The sequence below is a fragment of the Rhamphochromis sp. 'chilingali' genome, assembly GCF_963969265.1.
Source record: "Rhamphochromis sp. 'chilingali' genome assembly, chromosome: 6".
Taxonomy (NCBI): domain Eukaryota; kingdom Metazoa; phylum Chordata; class Actinopteri; order Cichliformes; family Cichlidae; genus Rhamphochromis; species Rhamphochromis sp. 'chilingali'.
The window spans coordinates 38,729,252-38,744,236 of NC_137933.1; the positions used below are offsets into that span (position 1 = coordinate 38,729,252).

General features: G+C 40.0%; 1 protein-coding gene across 1 annotated transcript in view; it reads left to right on the plus strand.

Moving 5' to 3' along the window:
- LOC308398925 (matrix metalloproteinase-15-like) overlaps positions 1–14,985 on the plus strand; it is a 34,508-nt gene that overhangs the window by 2,763 nt on the left and 16,760 nt on the right. Inside the window, exons 2-4 of the mRNA XM_080885817.1 lie at positions 8,935–9,083; positions 9,400–9,522; positions 9,847–10,154. Of these exons, the coding sequence (XP_080741943.1) occupies positions 8,935–9,083; positions 9,400–9,522; positions 9,847–10,154 (580 nt within the window). The remainder of the gene's footprint in view (positions 1–8,934; positions 9,084–9,399; positions 9,523–9,846; positions 10,155–14,985) is intronic.

Here is a 14,985-nt window from a genome sequence, read left to right on the forward strand (position 1 = left end):
GTGCTCCATACATGCAGAGGTTGGTGGTCGGTGCATCCTGGGAACTGTGCTTTTCTAATTTGTTGAGGCACATACGGTTTGAGTATCTGGAGAAATGCTTGACCGCTTCCAACTTAGGATATTTTAAAAAAGAAAAAAAAAACATGGCTCAGAAAAAATTAATATGTATGAAAATCAGGACAGAGATGAGTACTGTTACCCTCCAAATGTTAGGATGCCTGGGTCGTTGACCCAGGGTTTTTGAGTTTATTATATTATTTATACTTTCTAGTCTTTGGTTTCTTTGAGTTCTGTCTTATGGTTTATGTCTCTGTCTTCTCTAGTTGCTCTGTCTCCCCTGTCACCTGTATCCCCTTGTCTAGTTCGCATCTCTGTGTATCCTTAGTTGCTATATCCCCGTGTCCAGTCAGTGTCTGTGTCTGCCCTGGTCCCACGTCTCTGTTCCCTCTGTTGCAGTGCGTGCGAGTCTGTGTCTTTAGTTCAGTCTGTGTCATGTTTCCTGTTTTATTTTGAAGGTCCTTGTCTGAGGTTAATGCATCTGGTTTCGCTTCCCCTTGTCTCGTTAGGCCTGATTTGCCCCAGCTGTGTTTCCCTCCTGTTACCCATTCCCTGATTGCGCCCTCTGTGTATTTAAGCCCTGTGTTTCTCTGTATCTGTGTTGCGATCTACTGGTTACCTAGCTGTGTGTTCTGTCAGTCCACTGGTGTAAGTTTATTTTGATTTTTTCCAGTTATGTTATATTTGAGTTTAACATTAAAGCTGTTTTGAGTTCACATCTGTCTCCGGAGTCTGCACCTTGGGTCCTATTCCTGTCTGCACACAGCCGCTCATAACACCAAGCATATATATATATATTATACAGCTTTCTTGGGCATGATAAAATAACTGCACTTTTGAAGTTGATAAGTTTTAGTGTAATATGTAGACAATTAGAATTATATGAATAATAATAAATTATTGAGAAATCTGCCATTTGATGTAATAACAGCTAATATAGTAAACAGAAATTGCATGTTTATTTGTGGTGTGCAGCACTTACTGAAGAATGACACTATATTTATATAGTCATTTATATATAAACTGGAGTTTCTCTAACAGAGTTGCTCTTGATAGGCAAATAAATGTCACTGATGATCACCACAAATGTGACCTGGTGGGTCTGCTGTCAAGAACTTGGAGATTACCCATTACTTATGTGATCATGCAGTTCTCTCAAACGACTAAAAAAAATATTCCACCCTTTACTTGGCTTTGCCCGCCCAATTAAAGTCAGTATGCAGAAAACAATTGTGCTATGCCATAGGCGCTATGATTCATTTTGCAAATATACAAATGCTGCCTTAAAGTAAATTATAATAGGCACCTGTAGCATCCATCTTTCCACTTGACCAGCTAAGATAATCTTAGTGTTTCGCAGCAACACAAAAAACTGATCGCTTAGTCTAAAAATCAGAAATTGTTCAGTAAATCTTGCAGAGTGGAGACTGTCAGATTACAGTATGTTATTTGACAACCTTAGAAGAAGAGCTGTTGTTTGTTGATGACTCAGCTAATTTTTCACACAATTTAATGGGAGGCAAGAACTTGCTTTAGTGAATAAATGAAGTCTAAGAGCATTCCCCATCACTCACTATAGATTTATGTTTTGGTATTTTCAATGTGTGAGTGCAAAATATGCTTGAATTTCAGTAGTAATAACAGAAGAAAGAAGAAATGAGTGTATATTGTGCAACGTAATCAACATAGAAAATTAAATAATATATATTTTGGTTTGTTTTAAAGAAGCCAATCTGTGTTGTATTGTGTTAAAATTAAATTAAATACCTGTTTTGAAATCTATACACATATTGAAGTACTCTATCTGGAAGTCTGATCCTCTCTTCAGGCTGTGTTTTTAGAATGTGGCCCCAACTCCTACTCTGTCTGGACAAAAAGGATGAAGTGGGAGGTTAAAAGAAAAGAGGGAAAAAGAGAGGGATTATTAGTGTGTGTGACAAGAATCTGAGATATTTTGATTAGCAGAAGGGAAACACAGAGGGGAATTGGATAGATTTGTTTATAAAAGAGGGAAGGAGGGACAAAGATGGAGGGAGTTGATGGGGAAGGTAGCGCTCTGTCTCAGCTGTGCGGCATGTGATGGCTGAATGTGACAGCTGTTCTCTAACTGGGACACACACACACACACACACTGTGCAAATGCATGCTGGGCCTGGGACTCCAGGGCATGTCAGGAAATACAATGGACCCTCTTGTCTGAGGAGAGGGAACTGTGAGCGAAAAGTTTTGAATAAGAGGGAGAGAGAGCGGATGAGGGAGTGCAGACATGGACATGATAAGAAAAGCTTGGTTTATAGAGAGAATGCAAAATGTGTTCAGCAACAATTTGTAGCTGAAACAGTGAGAGTGGTAAGAGGAGGGGGTAATAGGTGACTTATTGCAGCACACAAGTAGACTGCTATTCTCTTTGCAGCCATCCAATCTGCAAACTTCCATCTCTTCAGGTTCTGCACACTGTCCCTCCACTTCCTTGTGATTGACTATCATATTCACACATATATACTACAATGACGGTTGGGGATGTGATGGAAGGGGAATGATATTTCTTATCGTGCATTAGAGACATTGTGCTCTTGTGTATATGTGTTTTTGTGTTTACAAGTATTTGAATATGATAAACGACAGCGACAGCCGTTAATTCTGTGCTATTTTCCACAAGAAGTGTCAAAAATAGTGACGCAACTGTGGACTACTGTAGGCTAAAATAATCAAGGTTTACCTATCATGTGTTTCAATGGTGAGAGAAACCAGTGCAAACTTGTAGATAGTTTGTACGCTTCATTACTCTGAGGTAAAAATGCTAAACATCAGATCATTGCATGATTGACTCCACTGTGGATTAATCTAAACTTTTTATTGCTGTTATTATTTGTCATGTGAACAGCGGGTAATGTTGCTCAGCACTGGACACTCCTTTGAACTGCAGCGCAAGCTTGTCAGTTTTTTATGATTCAAACCACAAGTGTTTAGATCAGCTCACAAAAAGAGAGAAACAGAGAAGTCTAAATGAAATGCAAGTCTTAAGAGTTGACTGCTGAATCCACACCGACGCCACAACAGCTTCTGTCCGACCTCAGCTTTGCTATTGTGTGAGATATGTCTTGGGCTGAATCTAGCCCATAACACTTCTAGCAGCATGAAATAATTTAAAAATTACAATTACATGTCTGGATGTAAAATCAGAGTGTGGTTCATACCTTGATTTTTGATTGAGAATTTCAGTTTGTATTTTTGATCTGGATGGAAGAACGCTGATAACAAGACAAGAAATTCTTAATTATTAAAGCATAGGTGAGAATGAATTAGTTCATATTAACTAGCTAGTTATTGAGCATTGAGCCAACGGTAGTTTGTTTAAGGTCATTACAAGCAGCTGTGATAAGACTAATGTTATGGTTAGAGTTACATCATTTTTCTTTTTAAATCACATAACTTATTTCCATTATGTGTTAAATGAAGCCCCACTGATAGACTGCACTGCTGTACTTCTTGCATTTCTGATCCCTCCAAATTAAACAAATACAAATCTCTTCTGTTTCCTCCTCCTCTGTCGGTCTCACTTTCTCTAACACTTCTCATTTACTTATCCATCCTCTTGGTAGGACGTCAGAAGGTAAAAGATGGCAGCAGACCAAGCCTCGGAATAAAAGCTGTTAGTATCTTGGCTGACATTGTGGTGGGCACACACAAATGCTCTCTCACTTCCACACACACACACACTGCCAGGTTTTACAACTCCCTGTATATCGCTGGGTCTGGTTTTGGCAGGTAAGCTCAAGGACTCTTTGAAAGACCATTTAATAGACGAGGCCCAACGTGTACGCACACACATACACACACGAGGCCTCTCCTATTCCTTACGTTTTGTATTCAGCTCAGCTGACGAGGGAAAGTGAGCAGCCAGGCAGAAGTACTTTACTACTTTAGACGATGGAGGTGAGGGTTCATAAGCCCCCATACGTCTTCCTAATAGCACTGAAACTCTGCCCTTGTACCTGACAACAGCCTGTTGTAAATATACATAGATTTAAAAGCAATGGGACAGAGAAAACACATGTAGAGACAACAGCAGATGCCTTCCACAAAAACACTGAACATAAAGGCATGAAGTAGAGCTGGGCGATATAAGATTTTTTCATATCACGATATGTTTTTTTCATTTCAGGCGATAACGATATCTATCACGATATAAGCCAAATAACTATATTTGTAAGATTTAAATGTGCCGTTGCTCACAAGTAAAATGTGAAATAATCAGCAGCTTGTTTTTATTTAAATATTTATTTCCCATAATAAGTTCAACAGGGTAGATGTACTTAAGGAACATGAGACTTTTTCAGATAAATAAAGGCAAATATTGCAAACTACACAAAAGGCAGCCACTAAAGCGTTTAAGTTTCAAAATAGAACAAACGAATCAGACTCCTAAATTGTCAATTCCACTTAGAAACAAAATATTAATTCTAAAAATAAATCTTAGTTTGTTTTACAGAAGAACAGACAAAATTGACTAACTTTTGTCAATATCAAATAAACTGAGAACTAAAAGGAAATTCTCTATCTCTCCTTGTTGTATAGCTGAGCTTTTCAAACAGTTTTAACAGTTACTTTAGTCTGACAAAAGCCGAATGACGAATTAGCGCTTCCAGTCAGAGACTGAGGCTACGTCCACACGTACACGGGTATTTTTGAAAACGGAGATTTTCCGTTTTCGTTTTAAAAAATAATCCCGTCCACACATAAAGGCAGAAATGAAGGAATGCTATGAACATGCCAAAGCAGCAGGTGGCGCTAGATTCCTAACCGTGCAAAAATGTTGGCCAATCAGAAGTCTAGAAGCCTCGGTGGGAAAAAGTAAACAAAGCTGGGGCATAGAAGCAGAACCCAGTCGTATGTGTGGACGGACAGTAACTGTGTGTATATGTAAGCATTTAAACACTGCAGAGAGTAGAATTAACAGTATTGTAGAAATTCATTTCACCGAAACAATAACGTGGCGCACAGTGTAACGTCAAAAAATGTGCACACCTTTGACGCTGCGTTTTCTCAGTTTTTCTAGTCCACACGTAAATGCAAAAACGGAGTTTTTAAAAATCTTCGTTTTCAGTGACCAAAAACGCCGTTTACGTGTGGACGAAAGGTGCAAACGCATAGAAAAATCTGCGTTTACAAAAATACCCGGGTACGTGTGGACGTAGCGCATGCACCAGTTTATTGTATTTCCAGACTAGCTTTCGGCACAATTTACAGTGCACGCTACTCTGTTTTTTGTCAGACTTGAAATAGCCAAAATACCTTCACACTACGGAACTTCTCTGGCTCTTCCGTTCGACAATCTCTCCGGCATTGGAACCATCATCTGTTTTCTCTTCGGTAACCTTCGGTCACGCTCGGTTGATTTCTCTAGTCGGCTCACTCTTTTCCTTAATTACCCGGGCAGTACGGTGGCTGGCTGCTTCCCAAACAAATACACATGTGCGGCTTGGCACTTACGCTGTACGTAACAAGTCACGTGACGTGACGCTGCGGCTGTGATTGGTTCGGCTCTGCGCTACTTAATTTGGATTGGCTGTTCTTTTTTCTTTTTTTTTAAGAGGACAAGAGGCGAGGTCTATCGCGATAGTTTAATTTTTCTATCGAGAAAGTTATATCGCGATACATATCGTTATCGTTCTATCGCCCAGCTCTAGCATGAAGGCAATTACTGTTTTTATCAGGTATTATTACAGCAACCATGTGGAGATGCTGATCACAGAGGAGAAAAGCAAGTGGCTGACATGACAAAAGATTCTTTAGAAGGCAGACTTTTCTTTGCATTGCAGAGTTTCTATCAGTGCATTGTGCACTCAGTGGGCAGCCTCAGTTAAATCTGGCTGGGCTTAGGCAGCATAGATATGGTAAACTGTTCTGTGATATACAGTGCTGTGAAAAAAATATCTGCCCCTTCCTGGTTTCTTAATTTTTTGCATATTTATCGTCGTTAAATGTCACAAGCAAAAAACGAAGAAATCAGGAAAGCAGCAAATACTTTTTCACAGCACTGTATGTGATGTTACCTGTGATTCAGTCTTCTGCATAGAGGGAAATAAACTCAGGGTCTTTCTCGGCTCACCCACTCTGTGTGTGTGTGTGTGTGTGTGTGTGTGTGTGTGTGTGTGTGTGTGTGTGTGTGTGTGTGTGTGTGTGTGTGTGCATGCTTTTATAGAAATTGATATTTCTCTCCACTGCTCCTTCCTCTGTGCCTGCTCTGGTCAATTGTCCATTGGTTGCTCTATTACAGTGTTGCAAACTGCTTGGTTTGCTTTGATGGGCAGTAGGAAATGTGAAGAGCATTTGCTGAGATGAAGTGAAAAGTAATTCTTTTTACAGATTCTCTGTCATTTGGGTGATGTGTTTTTGACATTTAACATTTAAAAATTGAGAAGTGAAACGTGCAGTCTGGTGTGCATTCTCTAATGGCAACATTTTTTCCGATCTTTGAGTAACTGCAGCTGTAGAAAGTATAAGAGGGGTGTCTGTCTTTGTTAAATAGTAAAAACATACATGCTAAAGTTAATTGAAAGGAAAAGAGCGCCTTTTCAACAACAACACCTGTTTTCTTTGCCTTGACTTTGTAAGAGAGAGAGAGAGTCCTTAGATAAGTCTTTCAGGAAATGTAAGTTAGTTTGTATGTGTGTGTTTGCAACCTCCTTATCTTAAGTCAGAGGTGGGTCAGGGTCACATCCAGTTGACCTCTCTACACTTCTTCCTGCTCCAAAACACGAACGCACACATATGCACACTTAATCACAGTGCTAACAAATGACTCTACTGCCAGAAAAGCTTTTGTTCTGAGGTTTTCTTACCAATGCAAACAAACAACAATGTTATTAGTGTGTAAATGGCAAGTATTAGATCACATAACCTTTGGTTAAAACCTGTAAGGTGGTGAATGAAGAAGCTCCTGGGCCAAAGTGCTTCACTGGCTTAGAGCTGAAATGCGTTGGTTTTTCATGCTTGAACTTCAGCTGGTGATTGAATAGACCGCAGTGTAAATACAAAGCTCTCAGGTGCTGTATAATGATCTGTTTGCCTCACTGTACTTTACCTTTGTGTTACTTGTGTTTTCACTGGGAACCTTTTCATTTGAAAGACCCAGACCAAGCACAGAAATACTGGAGCTTGTGAGGTTTTGGGGAAACTAACTGTGTTTTACTAAAAGATAATCTTTTTTTGGAAGATGAGTTTTCTAAATGATCTGCAGCTGTATAACGTTGGTGAAGCACCTAATAATATGTAGTTTTTTTAACGAAACAAACCTGTTGGCTTCAGGTAAATAGATAGAAGGTGCTGATCCAACAAACACCATAAGTTAAAGGGTGACAGGAGTCATTCACTACCTTAATTGAGCTCATGAAATGCCATGAGAACCTGGAGTGAATAATCAGTCAGGCGTTATGTTCCCTTTATGGTAGTTCATCTCATCTAATCATAGAAGAACACAAACAGGCAAAGTATTTCTTGTTTTGTCCACTGTGAAGTAGTAGCATTTGCCCTTATGGCTTGTTTATTACCATCATCCACTAATCCATCATTCGGTTTTCTTCCCCTTATCCAGCTCAAGCTGCAGGGGGAGGGGTAACAAGCCTATCATGGTTATAAGATGAATGTGAGACAAAAAGAAAAAAACATTGAAAAGGACGAGTCAGTTTATGCCTCTGAAGGAGTGGTCAAGTAAATAAAGGCCTTTATCAGGTAGCATTTTGCATTGTGAAAGATGGGTGTGATCTTGAGAGCTGAGAACAGAGATGTAGCTATAGCACATGCGTTACCAAACGTGCAGACACACGCACACAGTAACAAGTCCCTGAACTACCCCTGGGAATGTGACTATGTGTATGAGTGTCAGTATCACAGACTACCCCAATATGGAGGGGTTTTTCTGTGTGTGCATGTGTGTGCATGTTTGCATGTGTGAGTGTGTGTGCACAAACGCGTGTGATATTGGGTTTCTACATAACAGGTGGAATAGTCTTTGCGTCATCTATGATTGAGACAAGTATCATGTTTTCTCCCTCAAGTCTGTCATTAACCCCCACCCTCCACACTACTGGGCTCATGCTCCACTAATACATCACATGCTGAAGGCCCCACTAAGTTTTCTTCAGTTTGTATACCAAGCATTAAATACAGCACAACTCACAGCAGAATACGTTTTGAAAGAGCAATTTACTTTTTTAAGAGGCAGGGTTTACACAGTAAAAGTTATTAGATCAGGCGGAGAGAAGAGGGAAACAGACACACAGGGGAGTGTACTACCAACTTCCAGCATGGCCTACACAAGCACACTCAGTCACATTTAACCCTGTTTACATACAGTGATGAATGTGTTTAACCTACTTTGAATAGGTGACATAAGTGGACAGTTATCATGTGAACAGGTAAAACAGTACGAGGTATAGCAAATGCCTTTGAGACATTTTTATGCACAGAAACAGGAAAAGTAAGCTAAGAAAATATATTAATTAACACACTTAACCAAAAATATGGTGGGTCAGCTCAGGCTTGGTGGGAAACCAGGATTGTACACTTGCAGAAATAATAAATATGAGCAGCTTTCCCACAAAGATCAAGGCAACATGTCAACATGTTACAGAAGCCAAGTAGAAGTCAGACGTTATGGTTTTTAGCTCTTCAGTGCTTTAACTGCTAATATGCTTATAAAACAGCTGTTGCTGTGTTCTTCTTAAAAGTCTCTTGTTCCACAGGCTCGTCTGTGTAGACTAAGCTGTTAAAATGAAAAGTATGCTATTTTTGATAATATTTAGTTCTTTCTAATGAGCTTAAATTCAAATAAACATGCTCCAGATGATACAGTTTTTGTAATGTTGATTATAGGCATGGCTGAGGATGTACGGTTACCTGCCCCAGGCTAGCAGACAGATGTCAACCATGCGATCAGCTCAGATCCTGTCCGACGCTATCAGCGACATGCAGCGATTCTACGATTTGGAGGTCACTGGACAGATCGACGCTCAAACTCTAAGGTCAGCATGACTTAACTGTAGTGTTTTAGTACAGTATATCCATTAATGAGGCCCAAATAAACTGGCAGTACACACGAGTCCTAAATTTTAACTAAACAATCCATTTTAATCCTTTATTCATTGATTTGTCTCAGAATGCTGGTAAAAAAAAATCCTCTGTAGTGTGAAAGAATAGACAGCTGCTTCAGACAAACTGCTCACGAAAATATAGCAGGACAAGAAGGTTTAATGTAATGCTCCCCTTCATCTCTTCTCTTGGTTGCTTCATCCTCCCAACATAAACACACACACACACCACTTCTTTCATCTCCTACAGTGCTATGAAGAGACCCCGCTGCGGTGTGCCTGACAAGTTTGGAGGCCAGATCAAAACCAACGTTCGGCGGAAACGTTATGCCCTCACTGGACATAAATGGAACAAAAAGCACCTCACTTACAGGTAACAACAAAGATGAGCCGATCTGCCACAAATGTACAGTACAGAGAGGAAGTGAATGTAATCTCTGTCTGTTTGAGGCTTGAGTAAAGTCGGCTTTTATATGTTGCTTTTTTTTTTGTTTTTTGTATTAAGTATACATTTGCCGCAGTGTGCTAGAACTCAAACTTGCCTCGTCTGAAGAACTTTGCTCTCATCTTCTTCAAACTTTCCAGACACTGACAATTTCTAACAGCATATAAATGAAAAACATTAATGCTTAATACATTTTACTTCAAACTTATATTGGCCACTCTCCTTTTTCTATTTCTCTCTTTTTCCCCATAGTATTCAGAACTACACTCCAAAAATTGGAGAGTATAACTCGTTTGAGGCCATCAGGCGGGCCTTTAAAGTCTGGGAGAGGGTCACCCCACTGAGCTTTGACGAAATCCCCTACCAGGACATCAAATATGGACGCCGTAAGGAGCCCGACATCATGATCTTCTTCGCTTCAGGTTTTCATGGAGACAGCTCTCCTTTTGATGGGGAGGGGGGCTTTCTGGCTCATGCCTACTTCCCTGGACCTGGAATGGGTGGAGACACGCATTTTGACTCTGATGAACCATGGACCATAGGGAACCATAATGTACAAGGTAAAAGATTTCTGTCAATCTGTTACATTATGGATTTTATTATTTTTTAGACTTTAAAAATCATCTTGGCTGATAATATAGGAGAACGTTTTATTGCCAAGAGACAGATTGTTTTGTGGCTTTTGTCTTAAGGGTTTGGATATCAACAGTGTGTTATTTGGTTAAATTCTTTGTAGAAGTGGATGATTGAGGCGTTTTTGTGGAGGCCCAGCTGATGAGCAGTTTTCATCACTGGTCGTGTCATGTTGTGCCGGTTGTAATGGATCTATATAACAGCTGTCCCCGTGGATTTCCCCCACAGCTAACTGGAGTTGGCAAGGCTCAGCCACTTACATCATCTCTCATTTGTCAGGCTCGGCTGCTCCACTTACCTTTAAAAGTGGACTCCCTGTGACATCTCTCAGTCTTTATCCTAATGAACTCCCTATAAATTTGAAATATACCCCAGGTGATAATGTTAACATCTTTGTCCTGACTAGAGCCATAGCCATGACTCTCCCCTAAAAACAAAAATCCTTAAAATTCTAAAATAAATTCTCAAAATGTCTTAAAAACGCATTTACTATTAGAAGGTCTTAAAAAAATCAAAACTGTTCATAATTTAACTTGGATCATAAATGTTTTTAGTCATGTAGCCACATTGGTAAACCCATCTGGACAATGTTCTTACACTGAGTCAAAAACTCATAATTTGCCTCACTGTTAAATTTGAGCCAGTACTAGTATGCTTACTTGGAAGGGGTATATTGTCTTTTTATTTAAAATCCCATACAAAAAAGGTTGAATTCTAACTTCCTCATACCTGAAAAGACCCTGAGGTGACCTGCCAAACTTTAAGATAAATTATTACTCACCCTAAAAAGCTACAAAGTATATTTACCCATTCTGTCTTAGTCATTTGTATACTGAATGATTACAACAGATGCAGAACAGATCAGGATGGTGCCGCCCATTTTTATGTGATTTTGAAAATAATACTGTATCAAGAAGTGATCCCATTAGAGGATTCACTAAGGACCGACTTAAACAGGCGTTATGTCCGGAGGAAAAACTATTCTATAAGTCACCATAATGTAATAATTCTGGGTTAATGAGAGAAGAAGCTTCGTTTCTAGCTTGGTCTGGGTGTAGATGCTGCTTCTAGCAGTTATTGGCTTTAAAGACAAATTATTAGACGGATCATATCGAAGTAAGTCAAATATTTTATGCTCATATTTACGCCCTCAGGCATCCTTTGGTAGGATGAGCCCATGTTGACCAGTTAAAAACCTTAACAACAGTGACAAGCACTAAGCTAGTTATATGCAGAAGTGAAGAATGACAAAAATGCTGTTGCTGATTAAATGGGGACTTTACTTTTCAACAAAAGCCTTTTTTGGCCTGTCTGTTATCTGCATATCCAGCTGACACACACAGCTAAGTATTGTGTGTGTGTGCATGTACAAGCCTGTATCTGTGTGATCAGTTGTGTGTGGGATGTGTTGCAGGATCACAGGGATGGATGGAATGCCACTCTAAGTGGGAGTGTGTTCCACTTGGGAGATGTGGAGACTGGTCTTTTTGCTGCACCATGCTACTTACACCGCTTGAAAGCAAAGTGCCGCTAAATTTCATTGTGGTCTTCACTTTAGTTGCCGCGTCTAAGTAGTCAGTCTTGTCAAAAATGTAGCCTTTTATGTGACATGCAAGTTTTTCTTTGTTATTTTCTTTCGGAGGACAGAGGTCATGCAGATTGGTCTAGTACAGGGGTGGTGGAACTCCAGGCCTCAAGGGCCAGTGTCCTGCAGGTTTTAGATGTGTCCTTGATCCAGCATAGCTGATTTAAAGGGTAAATTACCTCCTCAACATGTCTAAAAGATCTCCAGAGGCCTGGCAATGAACTGATCATTTGATTCAGGTGTGTTGACCCAGGGTGAGCTCTAAAACTCGCAAGACACCAGCCCTTGAGGCCTGGAGTTCCCCACCCCTGGTCTAGTATGTGCCTGATGGAGTGACAATTGAAAGTCACAAGTATTTATTTTTAACAGCAACAATTTTCTTTCTCAGTTTTTTAAACCTTTAAATATCATATATGTAGTCCACCCATTTTCTTCCACTTTCAATTGAAGTTCATGTTGGATGGTTAGCAGTCAAAATTGTATAATTTTAATTGTAACTATAATGGATAAATAATAACCGGTTAAAATAGAAATACAATTACAAATACAGGTTTCTAACAATTGAATGGATAGCTGTATGGATAAACCAATTGAATTTTTTTGCATAAGAAAATAATTGAGGCATAATAGTTTCAACTTTTTTTCAAAAAAAAAACGGTCAAAAAATATGTGGATTAGCTGTTAGTAGTAACTAAAGTCAGTGGACTGAAAAAAGGCTGAAATAATAAATCAGTTTGTCTGGTCCCATTTTAGGACGAGTTCAAATGAACACAATGAAACAAAGAAATGATGTTGATGAAGACTTTTAGTCAACATAACAGGGGTTATTTGTCTAACGTGCAGAAAGAAGATTATTCTTAGAGCAGCAGATGTGCTGAAAGAAAAAGCGAGACTTGAAGAGTGACGTTAAAGCCTTAGTCAGCATATGCTTTGCTGAAGGGTCCTCAGAACAAAATGAGCTCTCACCTCTGACCTCTTTTTGAGTTGTATCAGACAAACCAACCCGTTCTCACTCCCAAAGCGTAACATTTTACGCTAGGTGACAAATCGTCACCATATTACGTTTTCGGCTACCCACCACGTTCCTAGATGACGACCTCGGAAAAAAGAGGAAATATGAGAACCGTCTGGACTGAATCTACACATGTTTGCTCTTTTTCTTCAAATCACTTAGAAACACGCTATTTAACATCATTAAAGTCCTGGTTAAGGTCAAGAATAAGGTTATGGTTAGGGCTAGGGATAAGGTTAGGTTTAGGGCTGGAATACAGGGCTGGAACGTCTATTACCGCGGGAGCGTCATTGCACTGGATTCCAGCCATAACCCGCCGCGTACCATAAGAACGCCGAAGGTCTCCTTTCGCGTTCCTCAGGAACGCCGCGGGACGTGACAAAACGTCGACATGTTACACCTCGGGAGTGAGAACGCTCTGGACAAACACAGCTTAGCAATCAATAGAAAAATTATAGACAGCAGCTGACGATAAAGCACAAATGCATTTGATCCACTCATCATGGTGTTTTCTTTCCCTTTCCTTGACCTCAGCTTCAGAAAGAGCTCTTTTACTAGGCTAAAGAGTTTTGGTGTGAACCTTGTGACGCACAGTGTGATTAATCAGGCTTTCTGGCAGGGAAAACAAAAACAGCTTTTACACGTTATCCACAAAACTCAAACACCTTTCGCTCAGATAAAATGTGGTAAGCTGGTAACGGGAAAAGGTCAGAAGCTTTTGTGGTCAGATGAGACTGATGATGATGAGTAAGTTTCTGGCAAAAGGCAGAGCAAACTTGGGTAGTGGATTTTGGTTGTCTAGGTGGTGCTTTAGTCTGCCCTTTTTTACACTGATAGTCTCCCTGTGGCAGATGAATGAGGTGTGAGGCATGATAAACAAGGGAACAAAGCTTTAGGGAGTTGAAATAGGTCAAATGTATGTGTGTGAATTAGCAGTAGAGGAACCGGCTGAACCTAACCAGGCTAAAGCATTTGAAGTGCAATCTTGCTTTTCTCTTTCAAACTGGTAGTCACAGTTACCTCACAAAGGGCTCTTTATCTCTCTTCATTCATCCTGAGCTATCTCTACCACTCTGTCTTACCCTCTTCTATTTTCTCCCCTCGAGTGTTAGCTGGCGCTTAGCATGCCGTGAGGACATTCATGTGACTCTGGACTTACAAGATGAACTGTGTGCATCCTGTGTGTGTTTCAAAGAGGAAATGAGGAGATGCACAAAATAAGGAATCTACAGCACCCCCCCCCCCCCCCCCCCTTCTGTTCCACGTACAGCAGTGACATCACCAGTACACCCAACAGCATGATGTCACTGGCACCAATCTGACCAATCTGTATGGCCAATTATAGGGTGAACAAAATGGGTAGGAAGTTCAAAGGTCGCTCAGGCCGGAGCCTAGGGTGAAAAGCAACAAAGAGGTATTGACTGGAAGGGAAGTACCCAGCTGTGTGCTGGCTTCGCTTTAGAGATGAACTTATAGAATATGACATGAAAAATGTAAACCTGGTTTCTCTCTATTTTTCTTTAAAAAAAAATCTCAAAGTAGTCTTTTGTTCTGAGAGGATGTTGGTCTGCAGTGGTCACTACGTCACAGCTGCACAGAGTGATATTATTGCAGTGGCAGTGGATAACAGGATGTCTTGGTGGGTTAAACGGGACAGAAATGCATACAGATTCATATCCGCAGTCATTAGCATGCCTGTGTGTGATTAATGTTTTAGATCTAAGGAGATTTTTGTGTGATAAATAGAAAAGAATGAACAGACGTTCCTATTCGTTTTATCTGATATGTTACAGATACGTAGACTTGTTATACGTTGTTCTGTCATGTATGTGTAAGATGCTCAAGAATGCATGTTGAATTTTCCATCATTCTGTACAAAGTTATACATCCCCAGTTTTTTCATGAACTTTGATCATCCCTGTATGTCTGTAAACCAACAGTTTTTATGTATTGTTTAATATTTTGGGATTTATTTGGGATTTTTCATCTGTCAAAGACAATGATCAGTTTACCACCAGACAGTCCCCTTGCTCTTAGTTTGAAAGTTGTTAATCACCTACCACAGTACTTCCTTTCTCGTGTTTTGCTGTGGGCTCGCTGGTCAGGTCACAATGTTGTGGCCCTTGATGTCTCTCAGCTTCCTTGATTCTCTTATGGTCTC